Source organism: Siphateles boraxobius, unplaced genomic scaffold (genome assembly GCF_051911475.1).
Source record: "Siphateles boraxobius isolate OS27281-9 unplaced genomic scaffold, OSU_SipBor_1 2, whole genome shotgun sequence".
Classification (NCBI taxonomy): Eukaryota; Metazoa; Chordata; class Actinopteri; order Cypriniformes; family Leuciscidae; genus Siphateles; species Siphateles boraxobius.
The window spans coordinates 17560836-17584678 of NW_027508810.1; the positions used below are offsets into that span (position 1 = coordinate 17560836).

The 23843-nt window shown below is 37.1% G+C and overlaps 2 protein-coding genes across 7 annotated transcripts in view; both read right to left on the reverse strand.

The window, feature by feature from the left end:
* Positions 1 to 11064, reverse strand: part of mcf2a (MCF.2 cell line derived transforming sequence a) — a 30642-nt gene extending 19578 nt beyond the window's left edge. For all 3 annotated transcript variants that reach the window (XM_077236234.1, XM_077236233.1, XM_077236235.1), the window contains exons 1-7: positions 10624 to 11064; positions 4360 to 4428; positions 4063 to 4177; positions 3514 to 3604; positions 791 to 910; positions 582 to 698; positions 348 to 497 (exon numbers count right to left, since the gene is read on the reverse strand). In XM_077236234.1, the coding sequence (XP_077092349.1) occupies positions 348 to 497; positions 582 to 698; positions 791 to 910; positions 3514 to 3604; positions 4063 to 4177; positions 4360 to 4428; positions 10624 to 10759 (798 nt within the window). In that variant the 5' untranslated portion in view covers positions 10760 to 11064. The remainder of the gene's footprint in view (positions 1 to 347; positions 498 to 581; positions 699 to 790; positions 911 to 3513; positions 3605 to 4062; positions 4178 to 4359; positions 4429 to 10623) is intronic.
* A 1801-nt stretch (positions 11065 to 12865) lies between these two features.
* atp11c (ATPase phospholipid transporting 11C (ATP11C blood group)) overlaps positions 12866 to 23843 on the reverse strand; it is a 70075-nt gene continuing 59097 nt past the window's right edge. Inside the window, exons 26-31 of one of the 4 annotated variants that reach the window (XM_077236240.1) lie at positions 23660 to 23725; positions 23460 to 23563; positions 22841 to 22997; positions 17947 to 18055; positions 15910 to 15941; positions 12866 to 15393 (exon numbers count right to left, since the gene is read on the reverse strand). In XM_077236240.1, the coding sequence (XP_077092355.1) occupies positions 17951 to 18055; positions 22841 to 22997; positions 23460 to 23563; positions 23660 to 23725 (432 nt within the window). In that variant the 3' untranslated portion in view covers positions 12866 to 15393; positions 15910 to 15941; positions 17947 to 17950. Of the gene's footprint in view, positions 15394 to 15909; positions 15942 to 17946; positions 18056 to 20316; positions 20550 to 22840; positions 22998 to 23459; positions 23564 to 23659; positions 23726 to 23843 lie in introns of those variants that run through there. The other 3 variants (XM_077236241.1, XM_077236242.1, XM_077236243.1) reach the window with 3 other exon arrangements.

The following is a 23843-nucleotide window of genomic DNA, read 5'->3' on the forward strand; positions in this document are numbered from 1 at the left end:
CTTTATATTCAAAGAAAACTAATATATCAAGCTTTTCACAACAATATTAAACAGCACAACAGTTTTCAACATTGATAAGAATTGTGACACGTGACACTGAAGACTGAAGTAATGATGCTGAAAAATCAGCTTTGCATCACAGGAATAAGCTACATTTTAAAACATATTAACATACAAAAAAAAGATATTTTAAATTGTTATACTATTTTACTAATGTAGCCTTGATGAGATAGAAAATCTTACTTACCCCAACATTTGAACAGTAGTCATATACTGTACATGCTAGGCTAAATGGCTTGTGATGTTGTTGAGAGCGTTCCCTACACGAGCACTTCATTGAGCTGTACCTTAAGTCTCCTGTATTTCTCGGTGTGTGACATCAGGAGAAACTCAATAGCACTGCACTCCTCTGATAACTGTGTCTCAGCCAGCTCTGTACCAAACGCCTGCAGCATCTGAGCAATGTCTTTAACCAAAACCGCAAAACTCTCAATGGCCTGTAATGAGCAAAGAGACTGCCTTGTTTAAGATATTATTGTGTATCAAGTTAATAGCAACATTAGTATTGCATCGTTCTTTACTGTTCTCAAGACGATCCAGTCGCTGTGGCAGTAGTCAAGAGTTCCTCCAAACTCTGAGGTCAGCTGGTTCTCATCAATGTACCGCAGCAGATCTGTGACAGAGCTGAGCATCACCACCTTAATAACAGACACACGTGGGGACACAGGGTGGTGCTGCAGTTCGCAAAGATTGTAAAATCACAAAGAATTGAGGTTGTAATGAGTCATACTGGCATTTTGAGCATGAAGTCCTCTTGACTAAAGCGGAAGCCGAGATCTGTCACGGTACGCTGGAAGAAGCTGGTCGGTCTCAGCACCAACACCAGGTGAAGGTTTCCAGGGAATGAGGCCTAAGACAGAGAGAGATGAAATCAGCCTGGCAGACACACGAGGACAGACCACCTTAAAGAGACCGATAAAGGCATGCATAACCCTTAAAACATGAGGGACATAAGGAAAAACAGAAAAGGATGTTAACATGTTTTAAGGAATGCTGGCTTCCATGGAAACCTTTTCCCTGCATTCATTGTTTACTTTTACTATTTTTCAATTGCCTTTAATGGTTAGATTTGATTGATTTACCTTCATCCCGGACTCAATGTTAAAATAAAAATCCATTTAAAACACGTTTTACATGTTTAAAACTATGATAAACAGAGAATGAAATATGCATAAACCATTTAAATTATTTATTCACTATTCATTTAAATTCTTTCCAGCACAATCATTTCCATGGCCAGATAAAGTTAGTAAAAATGCTAGCTATGAAATTAGCCTCACCAAGTCTCACATTGCATTAAAAACAATTCAATAATTAAATCGGGTAAATATGTAGTTCAAAGTAGACATGCAAAACTTGTACTCATTTTAAAGCACTTATATCAGTCATTTTTCTTATTTCCTTACAAAAATGTATTATTTGGCCTGTACAATTGTGCAAGTTGTACTTTTAACAGTGAGACTACTGCTGTATGCTCTAAGAACATCTGAGAAAATGAGTTCACACAATCAAAATGTCACAAATGTAAGTATATGATTAGTCATTTAGAAATGGCACGGAATCATATTTCTAAATCACTTTAAATCATAATGCCTCTGTTTTAAATCTTCATATTTTCTGTTGTTATCTTTTTCCAGGTTTAAAACCCAGATTTTCAATGTGGTCTCCGACTTTTGGACCCCACTGTATATGTGATACATACAGTACATGAAATAAACCTCAATAAAAAGTAAAAATTCTAAAGTTCAAATATTACTCATTGAATTGAATGTGATGTCACTCCATGTCCCGTAGACACAGACAGCACACTTCAGTCACAAAGACAACTGACAATAAGTCTGGAGAGACATCAACAAGCTGTCAATCAAATTGATCAGACAACACTAAAACTAGTTAACATGATAAGATCACCAGTCTGTTTAGCTGCTCTCAGTGACATCTACTGTAACTACACAGCTTATAGAGAAGACACGAGCTGAATAACAAGACAAGTATTTGCAACATATCGGTCTAACCAGCCGTATTTATTACTTTGACAAACAGAAACAGGAAGTGGCGATAGTTTATCTTAGCACATTGAAAGGACACCACTTGACATTGATTCGTCCTTACGTATTTGTAAACAATAGCATAATCTGCGACAATATTCACTCGGATTTCGCTTAAATTCATTATAATACATATCTTATTAGGTATCTAATAGGTTACATGAATAAATAACGCCTTCGCTAGCACATGCCCAGGACGAATGACTACGCTAAAGGCGTCCGTCGCGCCGCAGTGTACCGCATTGAGCTCATCTAAACTTCTGTCCAACTCTTTACTGCAACTACTCCAGACATATTACCGTGGAGCGGCGGATCCTCGGAGGTCCTCGCCTGTAGTTCCGCTCACTCATAGTTATCGATGTTTTGTGGGGATGTTTTAAGACCTCGCCCATCCTGCTGTGGCAGCCCGGTGCCCGGCGCAGTGGACGGTCTGCAGGATTCATCGCCGCAGCGTCGGGAGGGAGTCAGCACCGTCTCTCCTGCGGTCTCCTCACCCTCTCCCTCGCCTCAAGAGCGTCATCATGTAAAAACCTGCGCATGGTTTGTGCTAACTCATGCATTCCCTTTACCAGCTCGGATTTCACACACTGTTCTGCAAGCTTTTATTAAAATCAAACTTCAGTCAGAGCTGCCGCATTTAGTTATTTATTCAGGCGAAAGCTCAGAGAAATGAGCTGTAAGCACGTACTGTACTGCACTGTACCTGCGTTGATGGATTTCAGCACCAGGGACAGCGACAAAAGCAGTTTAGCAGAGCGCAGTAAATACAGGCGCATAGTGCATTCAATCCCCAGAGGACAAATAAGGGTCGATGACGCTCATTTATTTTGCCTAGCTCTATTAAGCTTTTCAAAACTACAATAAATATGCAATCAGTGCAAATGACTTGAACATCTACGCTGCAACTATGTTCACTTTCTGGATTAAAAGTAAATGATGATGTGTTAGGATCATTATATTAAGAATATCACAGATTTTGAACTTTTAGACAAAAATGCACCCTAAAAACACATCGATAGTCAAAAGAATGTGCAAAAGAAAAATACATATATCTTCAGAAACATATATACAAACTTGGCAACAAAACCTTTATGTATTATACATTATAAAAGCAATTTAATGCAATAATTATGTCATTTAACGCACCTTATAATGCATTTTTATGATCTCATGAATAACCACAGTTAGGCTATAATAATAATATTAATTGAACACACATTTAGAAAGCATTAGGAATTAAAACAGATTACAAACAACCAATTTCAGATGTAACAAGGAATCTGCATATTATATATATATATATATATATATATATATATATATATATTGTGTATTATTCTAAACACTTCATAGTCTTTTGCTTCAATAAAAAAAATATTATAAATAAAACATTGTAATCTCTCACCGCTATCCTTGCCAGTGCTGTTTTGATTGAGGTCCAAGTATCCAATCTTCGGTCTAAAATGATGATAAATTTTACACCAGGTTGCCGCGCTCTGAAAACATGTGAAATGCATCAGGTATCACAGTAAGTTCTTGGTGAAGAACACTGGAATGGCATTGTAAATATGTATAATGTATGTAAATGTACACTGGATTTTTTTTGCATTGCAATATATATATATATATAAAATAAACCATTAGGCCAATAATATAAGCATTATTGGTCCTAATGCTTGGTAAAAAATGTGTGTGTATAATATATACATACATACATATATATATATATACGCACATACACATTTTTTTACCCTAAGGTACTGACTGCATTGTGTCTGCATTGTGCATTTTTAGAAATCTAACAGTTCTGCATTGCCATAGTGAATACATTTATTTGAACAGCTCAATTTGTGTAAGGGCTTTTGCAAGGCTTTATGTGAAGAGAATATATAAGGGACTTTTGCTGTACTGCAATGCAGTGAGATGGAGAGGCTTTTAAATATTAGACACAGACCTCGGTATCAGTGTGAGGTATGAAAGAACTTTGGCCAGGGCTTCTTCAGGAATGTCACTGAAAGCAGAGCATTCTGGGAGAGTGATGATGACACTAGAGTCCTCACCACATCCCCCTGGAATCCAAATAAACACATGCAATTATTACTAAGTCAAGGACAAATTCTGTGGCAGCTGAAATTTATCCAATCTCAAACATCTCATCCTAATGAAGTTAATTTGATATGATGAGACAAGCCATTAGTCCACATGTATAATGTATTTTACGTCTCCAAAAAATAGAAAACAGAAACCCCACCTGATAAATAGGCCACTTGTTTTTCAATATACCCGGCCACTTCCTGCAGACTCACAGGCACTGTGACCTCTGAGGAGACACATATAAATCACACACATAAATAACACAGCAGCAAGCTTTAGGTCATGTTTCTGTGAGTTAGTGTGACTGTCACAGTTATGTGAAATTTGTGGAGAAGCAGCACCACCCAGTGGTCATATGTACAAAGTACAGCTGGAATTCACAGAGCTATATAAAATCCAAAAGTTATTATCTGTTAATAGACTCCTCAGTAATATTGACAACATTAGTAGTAAGTGGGAATGAGTCTTAAGCTTGATGTCTGCAGAACTATCAGGATGGACTGAAGCCATAGTTTTCTCTGAGCCTCGTCTCATGCTACAACACACTGAAAGTGGAGGTTGACAATAGAGGATGTGTTCAAATTACACATACAGCAATACTGGTCTCCAGTGACTTCACCATCAACTCACTTCCTGTGTCTGCGGCGAACAAAAACAAATGAATTCCGCAAGGGGAAACGCAATACGCTGTAGAGGAGATTGATTATTTCAGGTCTTTATCAAGTTACATAGAAATCAAGCTTCTTTTTCTGACTATAAGGCTCCCCACATTCTATGCTATAACCATGATAAATTAAAATAAAAACACACACGCCCACAATTAAATTTATGTATTCAGACGCTTTTTTCCAAATCGACTTGCAAGAGAGGAACAAAGCAATTCATCAAGGAGCCAAGCATATACGTATTATATGTAAATATAATATACAATGCCATGTTTATTTGACAACTGTAAGCAAACTATGAAGAGAAGAAATGCGTGTGTGTTTGTGTAAGTGCATTGGTTTAAGGGTGTGGGGTGGTTAAACATGCTATTGTTTTTAAATATAGGGTCATGTCTAGCAGAATGCTAACAAACATGTTGTAATGTGTAAAAAAACTGCTAGCTATATAACTATTAACCAATTATAATCAAAAATGAATGCTGACGTTAAAGTTTAATGAGCTTCCAACAGGTACAATGTTGCTGGGGCAGAGATCGATGTGAATGAAGTCCCGACAGAATATTTAATAGCACTTGAGACAGTTTCAATAGATTAAAACATTAAATACTGCATACAGTGCTGAGCACAAGTGAACACACTCATGCTAAAGTTGACAACAGAAAAATAAAAAAAATCATCTTTTGGAAATTGATCTTAATGCCTTAGTTAAAAAAAAAAAGAGGAAAAATCCAACCTTTAAGGACACCAATTTTCTTTGTGAATTAATAATGTATCGTAAATAAATAAATGTTCTTCCTTAGAATACAGGGTGCATAAGTCAGTACATGTTAAATTCCCATAAAGGCAGGCAGATTTTTATTTTTAAAGGCCAGTTATTTTATGGATCCAGGATACTATGCATCCTGATAAAGTTCCCTTGGCCTTTGCAATTAAAATATCCCCACATCATCACATACCCTTCACCATATCTAGAAACTGGCATGGGGCACTTTCCAAATAATCATCTCTCAATGCAAATCAAACCAGCTATTAGGCTAACGGAAATAAAACCATGCCAATCTTAGTCAACTTTAGCATGGGTGTGTTCACTTATGCTCAACACTGTATATACACACCTCAAGATCTAAATTAATGAGACTTTTGGGGCTACAAGATAAATAATTTTAGTCAATTTTAGTGAGATGTACTTAAACTAGACTAAACTATTCAATGATAGAATTTAAGGTATGTGAAAAATTTATAATAATCGTTAATTCAATTAATATATTTAGACATTTCTTATTTTTCATTGAGTCCGTAAAGGCACTAATAATTGTATTTGCTCATTGTTCTCTGTTTGTTCTTCATGTGACTTCAGGCTTTATAAGAAACCCCAGCACTGGCCTGGGACTGCTAACTTTAGGCAGCATCGCCCTTCTAAAACAACATGGATAGAAAACCACACCTTACACTCGTTTGAGGGAGTGTTCAAGAGATTTCATCCAGTCTGTGCAAAATAAACACATTCTCGGTCCGTCAATGTGATGTGAGCATGTCTAAAGGCCCCATTAACACCATAACTAAAGAGAGTTCTAAACATAAAATAATAGGAGTCCACACCACAACTACAAAAATACCAGCACATAGAAACAATATCGTGGGAATCACTTTCAGAATGATTTTTCCAGCTGAACGATGAAAACATCAACAGCCAATCAGAATCCATCCTACTTTAAAGAGCTCATGCATTTAAAGCCACAGGCGACAAAACTGCAGCGCAGTAAACAGAACGTCACGACATCGTAAACTGGTGTGTACACTAATATAGTTATCATTATCTTTATTATCGTTCTTGGTGTGAACGGGTACAGTAGCTCAGTAACAAAAAAAAAACACAGTAAGTGTTTACTGGATAAGAATTCCTGTGTAGGAGCCTTATTTTTAGATTTTAAGAAGGGATTTGACACAGTCAGCCATCAAGTACTTCTGACCAAGCTCACACACTTTAACTTCTTCGCAGATGCTATATCATGGTTTCAATTATACTTATCTAATAGAACACAATGCGTCGCTATAGATGGTGTCAAATCCTCCTGCCTTCACAATCATGTTGGAGTTCTGCAGGGCTCAAATCTCTGACCTTTATTATTTTCGATAGATGTATGTGGAAGACGCTGTGATTTTCACACATGGTAAAGATGCTAAGACAATAGCTACAAACCTTACGAATGCACTAACCAAAGTTCAAAACGGGTTAAGTCAAACTTGTCTTAATCTCAACACCAAGAAGATTGTCATTATGATATTCACACACAAAAAAACCCAGTGAAACCAAATAATGTAAAATTCGCCTACCAAACAACCACCAACAAGAAGCAGATCTTCTGTGTTTTTGGGAGGAGAGGAATTGGAGTTGGTAACAAAGTTCAAGTACCTCGGGGTTATACTAGATTCGAATCTCACCTTCAAAAAACACATAAAAAAGGTAACCAACGATATAAAATTTCTTTTACAAAATTACAAACAAATCAGGCCCTTCATTATAACAGAGGCTGCTAAATCCTACCTCCATTGTATGATTTATTCTCACATCGAACACTGATTCACAGTCTGGTTGTTTGCTGGTATCACTGCACTAAAACCCATTGATCAACTCTACAAAAAAGCAGTTAAGGTATTTGATAGGAAACCACAGTCGTTTCAACTTTGTTCAATTTTAGAGAAGTATCAATTCCTAAGTTTTGAAAATATCAAAATATTTAAAAGTAGCTGTATTATACATAGATCAATGAATGGAATGGCCCCACCACCCCTGGGGGATTTTATCAAAAAGAGAAACAACGAAACTGGTACTAGGTCAACTACTCAGGGTTGATTGTGAAGTACAATTTAGAAAGTCTACTTTTGCACAAAACGTCTTCTCCATTAAAGGCTGCACAAGTTGGAACACTTTACCAACGGTAGTTAGAGGTAGCCCCACTTTTGCTTTGTTTAAGAAACAGCTTAAAAGTTAGCTGAATAACAATCAAAAATGTGAACATTACAGAACTACTTTATGCAATTAAAATAGATAAATAAATAAATAATTTATTAAAATAGCTACATTTATAACAAGCACTTCAGGATGTCTATGCACATGGCATTTTAAAACACGCACCTTTAAAAATTATTATAACAAGTATTTTATTTAAGCATAGCCTCTTTTAAAAAATGTCTAGCTCTATTATGTCTGTTTGGTTTTATTGTCTGTTTTTTTTCTTCTTTTTTTTTCTCCATGTCTGGGACCACTGTGCTAAACCCGGCGTATTTACATCAATTTACATTGTACGTTCATCAATATGCATTGTCCCATCTAAATAAATGGATAAATAAAAAATAAAATAATTGCTGTGTTGTGATTGTTGAGTTTCTATTTTTAAAGGCTGAAGTATATATTAAATGCATTAATGATGCATTTTGATAAAGGTTGTTAATTCAAACTGTGCTGTTCCAAACAACAACAACAACAATAAAATGACCTCTGAGTAGGCTAAATAATAACCATTTCTGACTGTTTCACAAACATCATTGTAGATATTTTTAAATGGGCTTGAATGTTGAGAGGATTATTGCATGAGCTTTTCTACTGTAAATTTAGAAAAGCACTAAACCACAGTGACAAGCTTAGATAAACATGTTTTTTTAGATTTACAAGCTCAAAAGTATTTTGACACTTTAGTTACTTTAGTTACACTTACACTTGTGTGTGTACACTTGGCTACCTATCAAGCCAAGTGGAAATATACCAAGTAAAACATTACACAAAAAAGAAATGTATTGGTTGTCAAATGTTAGTGGTTAAAGGGATAGTTCACCCAAAAATGAGAGTTCTGTCATCAATTACTCACCCTCAAGTTGTTCCAAAGCTCTTTAAATGTATTTGTTCTGCTGAACACAAAAGAATATATTTTGAAGAATGTTTGTTATAAAACAGCTGATATAGGGCACCATTGACTTATGAAAAAAAAAATATGTAAGGGACAAAATGACAATGGAAGTCAATGGTGTCCCATTAACTGTTTGGTTAGATTATTCAAAATATCTTCCTTTGTATTCTGCAGAACAAATACATTTGTATGTTTGGAACAACTTGTGTAAATGATGACAGAACTTTCATTTTTGGGTGAACCACCCCTTTAATAAAAAATCATACTGATTAAATAAAAATCACCTTGACACTGAATCATGTGTGCCACTTGGCTTAATATTTAATCTATGATATTTATCAACTAAGTGTGGTTTAATGTCCAAATACATTTTGGGGCCATTATGTTTGGCATAAAGTATCATGAATGATTAGCACGTTAATCTCCATTAAATAACATACAATACAAATCAAAACTTTTGTAATACATTTTAAATCTTATCTTAATGGGATAGTTCACCCAAAAACTAAATTAAATCTGTTCATCATATAAAGCGATCAAGTATCTTGGACTATATTTGGATTAAACCACTCGATTCATATGGACTAGTTTTACAATCTCTTTATGAACTTTTTGTAGCGTCAAAGTTTCAGTTGCGTAGACTGTCAATAGAGGGACAGAAAGCACTCAGATTTCATCAAAAAGATTTTCATTTGTGTTCTGAAGATGAACGTGAAAGATCATTTTTGGTTGAACTAACCCATTAACATTTAAAGCCAGATCTAATGTAATGTGGTTGTGGGAACGAAGGGGTGAGAGTTCAGATCTGAGGATTAACAACACAAGAGTATTCGGAACACAACAGTTTAGCTTTGAAACGGCTACTCAGAAAGCAAGTTCAGATTTAAATACACTTCATCATAATTGTAAACTTATTGTGTCAAATACAATACTAACATCTGACTTTCTCTGAACACATTCTGGCATGCACCAGCCAGACATGTGTTCACAATGACTCTGTTGTTGTTGTGAACCTGTCTTGGCCTGAGAGGGACTACAGTCTTGTATTACATTGCATCATTACAACATAATAAACACCTTTCCACAGTATTACTCTAACACAGACGTGACACTCACATAAAAACAACACCAACATGGAGACAGATGCCAATGACCCCAGCCACACTGCCAATGATAATCCTGCTACAATCACTTTGAGCAATCCGAAGATTTACATAAAGCATTAGCTTATAGTAAATATTACATAACACACAGCAGAATTGAGTGATTCAGACTTGGACCTTTAAAATGCATTTAAGTGACGCCTTTAGAAAGACACTGGCTAACAATGAAGATGCTGAGTCATTGTCTGAAGGAACATCCTCTGGGTTTAAAGCCGAATTGAGAGACAGAGAGCAGGGCAGGGGGTTAATAATGCTGGTGCTCTACTTTCTGTGTCTCAACGTGCCTTGTTTTTAAAATGGACAGTACAACTTCTATTTTCAATCTCACTGCTGGCCCAAATTCACATTGTATGATTATAAAATGAAAGCTTACTGTATCAGCCCATCAAAACACTCTTAATATTGAGATTTCATGGAAACATTATGCTTTTCAATAGAAAACTGTTTATCCATGCAGAATTCCAACATATGGTTCTGGAATTCCCAATGCACGTCATTACAGAAAGATTGAATCTTGCACATCTCTCAAGCAGATTATCAAAATATCAAATCTAGGTTATGGCCAAAATAAATAGCATCCATAATCCTAGCAATACTACATAACACACCAGTGAACATCCTGAGAACCTGTTCTCCTCATAGAAAAGTGGTAGTTTTAAAGACATATGTAAACATATAGGCTACTCACGTTGCAGCGTGCTCTCCAGCTCCGAGCCTGCCTGCAAAAGGTTGTAATAGCCCTCCATGTCTTTTTGGGGCTCTTGAAGAGAGGCCGAGCCCATTCCCTGGCTGTTACCGGAGAGAAGTGACTTGACTCTGGGCATGCCAGGCCCTCACATCCTACTCCACCAATGATTCATTTCACTACCTCCACACAGATCAGATCCCAACTGAGGCTCCACTTCAGTTCCGTGCCTATGAACTCCCAATTCACCTTGAGCAGGAGCAAGTGCATCCACAAACTCCAGCAGCACAGACCGGAAACGCTACCTGCAATGATCTTCTGTATGGCAAACAGCCTGCTGCAGCTGGTAAGGACTGCAATATCACATCTCAGCTTACAAAAACCACACACACACACACACACACAAGGGACGGGCAGAGAGGATGAGGTCCTGTCCCAAAAGTGAATCGCATTAAAAGGGTTTCCTGTCCACAGTGCTGACGGTCTCCTCTCTTAAAACACACCACACACACACTCCATCCGGCTGCAGACTCCTGTGAGTTAGAGTGCGTCAGATCTGCATCGCTGTTAGACTCAAGACTATTGACACTCTGCCAACTCCCTCCCCATTGACTTACTCCACTGTAGAGTTTAAGCCCCGCCCACTGCTGATCTCCACCCTCCTCATTGGTCGGTTTTCCATCATAGGCAGTGACTTTCTCACTGCTGTAAATGATCGCTGCATGCTGTATTACACCCATTCTCAGCCTTACAAGCACACACACAAACATGCAGGCTGTTCTGAATATCACTATTGACAGCAAAACAATTTTTTCTTCCAAGACTAAGAAGTTTCATTGTTCACAATACAGAAAAGTATGAAGTGTGGGAAAATTGCACAAAGACAAACAGCTACATGAATAAGAGGCATTGTTGTCAAAGAACACACTATTTATGCTTACAACCACATCCTATGTCCATGAGAGACTGCTGGTTTGAAATAGCATATGGCATTACACTCTTTATTGTACGCATCCTCTGCAATTGTTGGAGCGTAGGAGAGATTAACTTTAACATCTGTAGACAAATAAAGGACAACACCACAAACATAACATGGACAATACTTTTATCAAGATTTTACTTATCTTCTTTTTTTATGAACTTACACTTTTACTCATGAACATTTTTAGGATTTTAGGTAGAAATGTATGAATACATAAATATATAATTATTATTAAGATATCAGTATTTATTACACAGCTCTGTGGAATACTTGCTTCTGATTGGTCAATCACCATCCAGCGGTGTGTTATTCCACGATAAGATAACTCAGTCAAATCAATATTTTGTGTACAGTTATTTAATTATGTCATCCAGTATCGTGGACTCGCTCTCTCGTTTCATTCAAATGCAGCTGCTGCCATTTTGCGACTATTGTTTTGTACACCGTTGGATTATAAAATATCAAACAGGTAAGATTTTACAAAATTTAAAGTTTCATCTCAAAACAATATCAAAATCAATATCCCCATAATTATTTATGTAGCGAAATGCTGTGTAATAAGTGGTACGACTGTATTTTATCCCTTAAATGTCTGTTTAGTTTGAACTTGCCGCGCAAGCAACTGCTCTCTCTGCAAAAGCTTTGCGTTTAAAGAGCTAATAAGATATTTAGACTCAGATCAATATTCTGTGTCTAATTGTTTACTTATGTGGCAAGTAGCCGAGTAATAAGCTGGATAATGTATATCCAGCCGGTTGTTATCTCAGAATAAATCCCTTCAAGCTGATGCAAAATCCTGATCACCCTGTCGGGTTTATTCTGAGATAACAACCGGCTGGATGTACATTATTCCTTACCTCACGTACACTTCTACATAAAACTTTAATGTTCATGAATAAAAGTTGAAGTTCAGAGTTAAACAAATGTATACCCTATTATTATTATTATTATTATTTATTAATATATACTTATATTCATATACACACAAAAATATACAAAATAATAAAACATAACATCAGGTCATGTAACTGGTTACCATTTCTTTTAAATGTGAATCATTTAGCTTGTTTTGTCGATTTACGGGTCTCTATGGCATGACGCATTAATTTTTAAACATACAAATAATTTAATGTGGTTTTATTTACTTTAAACCCCTGTAAATTGCATTTCACAAGCATTAGAGGAAAAAAAAACAGTAAAAACAAGAACAACAATTGAACAACATGTGCTAGGCAAAAAAGATAAAAGCGTCAGACACAAATGTCTTTTCAAAACAGCTTTTATTTAAGAAAAGTTTGAAACAGACTGGTCTTGAGAGGTACATTCAGATCAGCTGGAGCCTGAGGGACATGATGGAGGGAGCAGGGCTGACCGAGTTAGTGCCTGACTCATTTCACAGCAACACACCTCAGCCCTGCCTCACGCTCCACAATCAGGCTGCCTTTTTTCTGCTTTTTTTTTTTACATTTTCTTTTTCTTACAAAAAATGGCTCAAAAAGTTTAATTAAAAATACAATCAAATAATTCAGATACATTTATATATATTCAGGCAACATGAGAATCCAAGAATTATCATTAGCTTTGAAAATAGCATCTCTGAAGTAATTTAAAGGTCTGTTTGGAAATTTCAAACATTGCAGGCAATTTCCATTTACCCCTCTTAAACTGAGCTGAACAAACACAAGAATGTCTTCATCTTGGTGAGTGTGATTTGCTCACCAGGGTTCAGTCCAGAGGTGGCATTAGTGGTCACACATGCACAGAGAGAGAGAGAGAGAGTGAGAGAGAGAGGGCTCACGCTGGATTAATGTTTACACTAAAACATCACCCCAACTGGCCTTACATGTCTTGTTGATAAGCAAATAGAGCTCTGATATATTTTCTCTGGAAAGCTAATTCATGATGTAATCAGAAATGAAAAGAAGGCCTGGTGGTTACGCTGGGCTGCGATACAGCTGGATTAAGCCTGGCCCAAGATTTGGAGCTGAGCTTAAGATGCTTAGCATCATGACACAGTCAGAGGTCTAACACACATCACTTTCCCTTGGATAAACCACACACACACAAACTTGAAGATATATTAGTTGAAGCTGGAATGAGGGCATTTTTCATATGGCATTGTTTTAAGAGAAATATAATCAAGAAACACACTGGCTCTTCTAACACCCATTTTGGGCTACAAGCAGAAAGAAGAACGTAATAGAACGCTCATATTAAAGGGACACAGAGATTTCAGCTGCATTCACACCATATAGGATCTATCGGACTGATCTCTGATCAGAGAAAGAGCCCAGAGCTGCTGGTCTACAGGATCTGCTCAGGCTTACAGGATATAGAAACCCAATCTGTTCAACAGCGGATTGCACAGGCAAAAAAAAACAAAAAACAAAAATCAAATGGCACAAGCTGATAAGGATTCATTTAAGAGAAGGAAATTCCTCTGACAAAAATATAACATTTATGAGTATAATTACGAGGTACAATAAATATGTAAAAAAAGAATCACATAATAAGAATAAAATAATTCAATTATAATCTTAAAGGTGATGAAATCATTACATGTAGAAATGGAATGTATTCAGAAGTGAAGAAAGCAGAATGAAAATCCACTCCCTCCTAACCACAAGGGGGCAGACATGGGTTTTAATAGGCATTGGACCTACAGCTCCTATTTCACAGACTTAAGCTCCATCCCCTTTAAGTGATTCATTCAGTAACCTCAAAATAGTAAAATGAATACATGTGAACGTGAAAGTGTGTTTTTGAGTTCTGGCCTGGTATTTAGAGCTGACACATTGCTCAACAGTGAAGTTCACTCCAAAATACACAATTAACTTTGCTTTGAGGACTTATCTTAGCATGTGCCTTTACCACAGATAATTCACCTTCAAGGAAAAACTGAAGAAAGATGGTCACCCGCTTTTTTTTTTTTGGCATCAAGCTAGAATTTCCACTTTTCATCAGTACATTTCTTACATCTATAATCCAACTGTAAACTTATCCCCATTTCAACAAAGAGTAACATTGAAAACTGTGACAGTACGTTTAGTACGAGTTTTCACACGCGCACGTACATGTACAGAGTTGTTGGGCACCGTGGGATATCCCAGAACTCCATGTGGTTGAACAAACAGCAAGTTGTTGAAAGGCAGCTTTTATACCCATAGGGTCAGTGCCCTCAGTGCAGCATCTTAGAGAGAGCTCACATTTAGGGATCTCGAACAGCTACATATCACAAAACTATAAACTATGATCTGGGATTGTGATCACACCTGTTAACCGATCACAAAGGGGGCCAACCGTCTGCTAACAAAGTAAAGAAAACCAGAGAGCATGTTGACGAAGGAAAAGGGTATTTATAGGATTAGGGATTCAAGAAAGAGAGCCAATAAGGAATAAACCAGGGTCGGTACATTCTGCAGCAGTTGAGCGCTACAGACAACTTCTCCAGCGACACATTTATCCCGGTACGGTTGAATATAAGAGTATGGCAGTAGGGCAGGGGCAGAAAACGTTGTGAAAACAGTTCCCGTGGAATTGTTCTGGGATGAGAGGCTTTGAGAGAAGTGAAAGGACAGGACAGAAAATGTGGAATGACGACTGCTGGATCAAGGCCTGGTCTGAGCAGTTTAAGGTGGTTCCATTCTCATGTTTCATTTAAACAGGCAGGAGGAAGGGCAGCGACCCTGGAAGATGCGAGGGTCCCATCAGTAGTCTTAACCCAAAGCTGTCCGTGCCCATCAGTAGCGCTCCATCAGATGCTTATAGGAGAGGGGTGTGACAGCAGCCATCTGTGGTGTACACACAAAAAAATAAAAATAACCACAAAAAACTGTTTAGCACATATGTAAAAAAGTATTTAACAGGTGAAGAGGACTGAATAGCAACAATGCGTCGATTTCTTATTTGATTGATTTAGCAAATATATCCAACCCAAACACATAAACCCAGACAATTCTGTACACAATACCAACCCTAAATCAAAACTGATCTGCACCAATGAACCATCCTAATCACAGGAGGATCTGGTTTTCAATGATTCGCTCATATTATTAGTCCAAATAAAACATGTACAATGTATTAGCAACTACCAATGGAAGTCTATAATTTACATTTATATCTTCCATACAAAATGTGTTATTTGTCCTATAAAGTGGCCAAAATTGTTCAACGATTTGCAGATGAATTTTTGGTAATGGATTACTGGCGTAATTCCTTTGGATGGATTTGTCGGTACACGTAGATGCTATCCAAGATCAATTTGTGTTGAACCCAGAACATTCCTTAGATCATATTTAGCACTTTACCTGTCTGTGTAAGTTGAAGTTTCCTCTGACAGCTGAGAAGAACAGAAGAGCAAGTTTAATGCTGGTGAGTACTTCCTATATACAGTCTCACCAATAACTTATTACAACCATCACAAATTGACCCCAAAAGCTTCAGGCACAGGCGAACATGCAAAACACCCATACCAGCATGCAAAATGCGAAGCATTAATGCAGGGGAACAATCACTGGAACCAAAATAACGTCCCACAAAGGTTAAACAGGCAACGTCGATAGTCACAAAACAATTTTAATAAAAAGAATCCAAACCACAAACTACCACACCATACAAAATACCAAACACAACAAAAGACACGATGGACCAACATGACACTGCGGTTTCATTTCAATGTATTAAAGTATTGCACAAAACAACCACACTCATGTTGTCATTCACACACATATAAATGAGGTTAACCAGAACAACACGACAGATAACTGGTTTAGTCAGTTAATAAGGACCCAATCACAGGTTACTTGAGGAGCACACATGCAAGGCATAATGAGGGGCGGTGCTTCCCCTGGCAGGCTGAAAGGATCATTTAATATTCATTCATTTTTTCCCCCTTCTGCTCATTTATTTTTTATTCCTTACAGCCAACAGAACTGCACTGTGGTCTATTATTATAGTAGCGTCACTTATTAAATACATACGTTAATTAGGAATATGAAAATACTACAGGGTAATATGTCCTGTAACTCTTGATCCTTTTTAATATAAAATGCAACTGTAGAATTCTCAAAAGTAAAAATCCCATTAAACATCTCCATAGAGAAAATATTACATCAACTTGTTTCATTGCAAAATTCCTGGTTAAGTAAGACACTATACACAATCCTGACCCAATCCCAAATCAGAGAAGTCTGTTAGGAAATGGGAACAAGAGTGTTATTATTTCAGGCTTGTAGAGGCTAGCAAAGTAATGCAAGCCATCTATCTAGCTTTTTAATACTAGTTGGTATGGGTATAAAAAATTCAATTTTTGTTGTGTCAAAGCATAAAAGACATTAGTGATTTGTCCAATAAGAAAACAAGGTTACACTTCATTTTAAAGGGTAAGTTCGGCGTTTTACAAGTAAAGCCCTGTTTTAAGATCGTTTCTGATGAAATCGAACGGTTAAGATTAAAATTTGGACACATGCTGCTGTCCCGAGAATTTTAGGTTTTTGTGTTAGCGCCCCCCCACCTATACAATGGTTCCATAGGTGCATTGGAACAATCATTCATATAAACGCATTAAACTTTAGTTTACAAAGAAGTGAAACTCACCGAGTGGTCTGGGGTGTGCACTGATATGCTCACGCAAAAATCGCTGCAAAAGATGCTTTCCAACAGGTGTTTTACCATTCGTTGTAAAACTGTGGACCTATTTTTCCAAACGCCTCACAACCGGACATTCATCCAAAAACTACGATAAAACCTGTTTAATAATTAATTACATGTACTTACTATAGGGTTAAGATTTGACTTAAGGTTAGTTGCATGTAATTATGCATAATTTATAGTTATTACTATAGTAACTACATGTAACATATGTAACAATGACACGGTAAAATAAAGTGTTACCCAAAACAAATTAATCGCAAAGATAAATGTGTGTCTTTTTCACATTTTCAAATACTTTTTGCATCAAATCAAATGTTATAATTATAATTGCAATTGTCAATCTCAGAGCTGGATGGTTTAGTTCAAGAAATTTAAAATCTCTAAGGTGCAGATTTTCTAAATCTCTATGGAGAAAATCAATGGGGAGTGGGGAGTCACTGTTGAGCTGTAGTGTGTTCTTTTTCTTAAATAAGTCGAAGACTAAATGTCTTTTCAGCCAACCGATGTGAGTTCATCCTGAGGTAGGGAGAATTTACACAGCAGAATTTTGAGGAAATTAAAAGCATCCCACAGAGGGGGCCCGACTGAACCCAAGGGGAGGAACTGCACCAACTACGAGGCAAATCCCTTGTGGATGACTAGGGTCAGGCACTCAATTGGGGCTCTGATTGTAAAAGTCTGGGGTCTTGTACCTGTTCATTTGACAGAATTGGACTCGTCTGAAAAGGTTCTCATGAGCAGGGGTCTGGCTGAAGACTGAGAGGAATGGCTGCCCCCAACATTCGACTGACCCGGCTTTTTCTGAAAGGGGGTGTGAAAGACACTTGAACACGATGGATCGGACACACACATACCCACTCAAACACACAACTGCGGTACAGTAAATCCTTTAAAAATAAGACAAACATGGTGAAGGATGTTTATAATGATGATATGTCATATTTGAGGGCACAATAACGTGTTTAGAGTTTCCATACAGATTAACTTTCATGGAAGAATCCATAATGCCCATTGTTCTAACATAATCACTCATCCCTTTTGTGACCCACACAAAAGTCAGCCAACACTCAAACAAACTCACAATATAAACCCACAAAGAGATGGGTTTCGATTTCAGTTCCTTAATGATAATTGTTCCTAACTACGCTACCGTATAAAAATGTGTCAGTAAGATTTTGTTTTTCAAAGAAAATAATACTTATTACAGTGACTAAAGACATTTATAATGTTATAACAGATTGGTATTTAAAATAAATGCTGTTCTTTTGAACTTTGTATTCATCAAAGACTCCTGAAAATATTTTACCATAGTTTCCACCAAAATATTAAGCTACACAAGTCTTTTCAACATTGATAATAACAAATGCTTCTTGAGCAGCTAATCAGCATATTAGAATGATTTCTGAAGGGTATTGTGACACTGAAGACTGGAATAATGATGCTGAAAATTCAACGTAACCAATAAAAAGGAATACATTACAAACAGTTATGTAAAATTGTAATAAAATTTCACAGTATTACTGTTTTTACTGTATGTTTCAATAAATGCAGCCTTGGTGAACATAAGAGACTTCTTAAAAAAAACTGTTAGAAATTCTTACAGACCCCAAACTTTTGAATGGGAGTGTATATTATACCACATATTATATTTAATACAATATTTAGGGAAAATTCTAATTGGAACCCATAGAGGCAGTGTAGACCACTGAGACTCATTTGAGCGCCACTTTGACTAATTCAAGAAACGGTGTTGCCCTTGGACCCCGAAGCCTTTCTATTGTACTCTATTCAGCACCTAATTTTAAATTATAAAAATGGAATAAAAAAAGAGAAAAAAAAAGAATCGCATTATGGTGTATTTATGTTTAATTATGATAATATTTAAATTACTGTATTGCCTTTTAAATTGCAGACCGCACACAGTGCTTAGCATAAGTGAACATACTCATGCTAAAGTTGACTAAAAAGAGGAATGAAAAAAATCTTTTGGAAATTGATCTTAATGCCTTAATTAAAAAATGAGGAAAATTCCAACCTTTAAGCCCCACATCATCACATACCCTTCACCAGACCTAGAGATTGGCATGGTTTTATTTCAGTTAGCCTAATAGCTGGTTTGATTTGCATTGAGAGATGATGTTATGGAAAGTGCCCCATGCCAATCTCTAGATATGGTGAAGGGTATGTGATGATGTGGGGATATTTTAATTGCAAAGGCCAAGGGAACTTTATCAGGATGCATAGTGTCCTGGATCCATAAAATAACTGGCCTCTAAAAATAAAAATCTGCCTGCCTTTATGGGAATTTAACATAGGGGTGTACTGACTTATGCACCCTGTATTTTAAGGAAGAACATTTAGGCTATTTATTTACGATACATTATTCATTCACAAAGAAAATTGGTGTCCTTAAAGGTTGTTTTTTGCCCCATGTTTTTAATCAAGGCATTGAGATCAATTTCGAAAAGATGATTTTTTATTCCTCTTTTTAGTCAACTTTAGCATGGGTGTGTTCACTTGCGCTAAGCACTGTGTGTGCGTGTGTGTATGTATATATATATATATATATACACACACACATATACACACACACACACACACAGTGCTTTCTTCTCTTTCCATTTCTTCTCTATTCTTTCGTCTTTTTTTTTTTTTGCGATCCCCAACACTAACAAGACAAACACTCTCTCGCACATACACTCAAGATCTCACTTTGAATCAAGCAGCCCAAATGCACCCATAAAGTCACAGTGGTTTGGGTGGGGAGTGGAGTAGGCTTGGCCGAGCACGCATGCAGGAAACCCTGTATGTTTGTGTGCTGCATTCTCCTGGCTGGGCATGCAGAGACAGCAGGCACCTGGAACAGGCAGCTGAAGGAATCCCCATCATACCCTGCAGCCCTTACAGACGCACACTGAGGACCACCCAACACCGCGGCTCAGCTTTTGGGGACAATTCTTGCACAACGCCTCAAGACAAACACCCAATCAAAAAACTGCCACCACGATACACCGTTTGACTGACAATCCAAACCCAGAACCTGTGACAAACACATTTAAGCTAGCGAAGAACACCACCTTACAAAGAGGGAGCAGAGACAAACGGGTGGAGAGACGGCAGGCAGGACACTGAAGATACAGACAGGCAACCCCAAAGAAGGAGGGACAGTGAGACAAAAAGCAGAAGAGGAGCAGGCAGAGAGACCTCAGTCACTCCAGGAAAAGCTGTGAGAGCTAGCAGTCTGCGACAGCATGAAGATAGTGGATGTCCCAGAGGAAGGAAGACGTCGTTTCATCTATGGCACAGCACATAGGTGGGCAAGAGACCAAAGAGGACAGGAAAATTAAAAGAAGATCATGGGTAAGAAAGGGTGGGAGTAAAGTTATGGGGGTAGAGATAGAGAAACAAGAGAAACGTGGAAGAAACGCAATTAAACGTGCAAGTGAAAAGCTCCAGTAACTAGAACATTGACTATGTGCTGTTTGATTCAGCAGAAAGTTGACCAGCTCAGCATAGATAAGTAGCTGGGCTTTCTCGGAGTTATAAAAACTAACTAACTTCTCCTAGTGGAAATTGATTGCCACATAAATCACATAGTACATTTATGGTCTGCAGAATAGAATATTAAACTATCAGGAATTGTAATATATATATTTTTTTAAATCACACACTACCATTCAAAAGTCAGGGGTTAGTAAGATTTTTTTTTAAATGTTTTCGAAAGAAGTCTCTTATGCTCAGCAAGGCAGCATTTAATACAGTAAAAACAGTAATACTGTGAAATTGTGAAATCAGAACATTGCTTTTTTAATTTTAATATGTTTTGTAATTTAATTTATTTCTGTAATGGCAAAGTTTACTCCAGTCACATGATCCTTCTGAAATCATTCTAATATGATGATTTGCAGCTAAAAAAAAAAATTCTTATTGTTATTAACAACAATTGTGCTGCCTAATATTTTTGTGGAAACAGTGATATATTTTGTCAGGATTATTTGATGAACAGTAAGTAAAAAAAAACAATATTTATTTAAAATAGAAATCTTTTTTAACATTATAAATGCATCTAAATAAAGTATTAATTTCTTTTTTTTTTAAATGTACTGACCCCAAACTTTTGAACGGTAGTGTAGCTTCTGAATTGATGAGCTGCAGTTGTATTTGTAGTAAAATGTAAATAAACACACCTGTGACCGCATGTTCTATATTAATGAGCATATTTGTTTAATTTTCAATAACAGCTGACGATGCGACTAAGTTCAGCAGAGCTTGACTTTAAGCCAACATCACTGCTCATTTGCATAATGTCTGAACTGCAAATACTTTTCACAGCATTTTCAACAAGATGCAGTCATTAATAAAAAACTGCTTTACAATGTATTAATAGAGTGTAATAGAGTAATTATGTTTTTTCTTATTCATGTTTTCAGTCTTTCTAGGGACCTGTAACACAAATTAGCTTGTGATATAACCTCTACACACAATGTATCATTTCACATTTTACAAGTTACATTGGTCAATGAAGACCATGTTTCTCATCCGATGGAGTTCATTAGGCAATAATTATTAAACCATTATTAAAGTTGACAATTGAATAAATGACATCACATTGACATCAATGACACAACATTTCTCCCCATTATCCATTTTAATTGACATTTAGCATTCTTGGAAGGGAAGCGACACCTACCTGTGAGGAAGCAGGGGGCAGATTAGCACCGTATGCTCATCTCTGGCCTGAAAGCCTGCTTAACTAGTGTCACAAACATTACCGACTCCCTACAGCGGGTGCTCACTTCCTTTAAATAATTCAAATTACTGGAGGGGTCTAATTATTGTTTATAGATTCTAACTGTGGTACATGTTCGCTGGTTGGGTAGCCACTGACAGCAGCAGAGAGTGATGCAAGTATTTATGTCAGTATTTAAGTCAGAGTGATACATGGGACAAAAAGCTACAAGAGAGTAGGAGAGGACATCGAAGAAGAGTGATAGTAACAATTAGACTGATTGACTTCCTGTCTGTTTGACCAACCCCAACAATCCAAACTGTTCACAGCTTTGAAACGAGGCAAGAGTTCTGTTAGGAAAAAAGTCAATGGTCTAATTCATGACAATCAGGGGAAGTAAGGAAAAGAGACACTTGAGAAGTGACAGAGTTTAAGAATAAAAAAAAAAGTAAGGTCCTAAAAGGTAAAATAAGGTTGGGGGTACAGGGGATTATTAAATGTGACTGCGTGTCCTAAACAGGTGTGACGTGATAAAGCAACAAATGACACAAACCATCTCTCTACAATGTATATCAGAGTTTATGTGCTAACCAGCCATGACGACACCAAGCAACAGTGCATTTTGCCTGCCTACACTGGTCCTAAAATCCTGGTCAACATAACTGTGAATTAAACATCAAATATCTTCTAATTGGCCATGACTGCATCACGTCATGCCTGGTTAGGACGCGGTGTAAGATGAAAGAAGAACAGAAGAGAAGGTAAATCAGGAAGAATAAGGGAGAATAGGATGGATATGGTAGAAATGAAGAATTGAGGAAGTCAGAGAGGAGTAAAAATGTGAGGGAGAAGTATACCTGTCGTGAATGGGGGCCCCTGGGCTTGCGGAGGACCACCAAAAGGAGCTCTGGCAGCAGACTGAGGAGAATGAGGATGATGATAACCAGCCAGGCAGACACTGAACTTAGCATGTTAGCAAACACAAAGTACAAACGCTGCTGCTTCAAAAACGGCCTAGAAAAAGAGAAAAGAGAAAAGAAGAGCGTAAGACAAGTTGACTCATGCGATTAAACATAGGTTCATTTATGTAATTTATCTTTACTGATAATTATATTTGCTTCATTCTACAATCAGAGCTGTACAGTGGAGCCGCAGCACACCAAAAAATCCCCAGTGGACCGCATGTTAATCTGTAGTCTGAATTATCAGTAAAGAAATACACTCTTTAACAATTCAAGATGTTGAAGTTATTTACATCCTTCAAATATAATATCATCTTAAAAAGTGAAAAGTTGTCTGATGACATGTGCAAAGGCACCAGGGCTGGACAATTATCCCTCCCCTCCTGCAACCTGTCACTCACATGAGATTTGCAGCAATTAGCAAAAGACAACGATCCAATTAATTCCTGATGGACAAAATCAAGCATGCCCTTAATAGAGAAGAAAGGACTTTGGGCACTTAACGTTTCCTCACCATATGATGCCTCCCCAGAAGAAACTGAAGAAAACATAGAAGGCCAATGAGCCCCAGATCACAAAATGGTTGATCCACGTCCAGTGCCGCGTGTCTAAAGCCAGCTGGGAGAGGGAACACAGTCAGTCTCTGACAAATGAAGATCTGAGATACTTCTTTTATAGTTTTGAAGTTTGAGACGAACTAATCAAGTCACCAACCTTCAATGTCACAGTGAAAACAAGGACTGTAAAGACAATTGTTCCATAAGACCAGTTTCCGAAGACCTATTAAACGAAGGAGTAAATGAAATGCAGTTCCCGCTTTTTCATTCAAACAGTTTTTAAAGTCACCATGAAATCATGGAATATTGCAGTATTATTCATTCATTTTTAAAATTCAGGT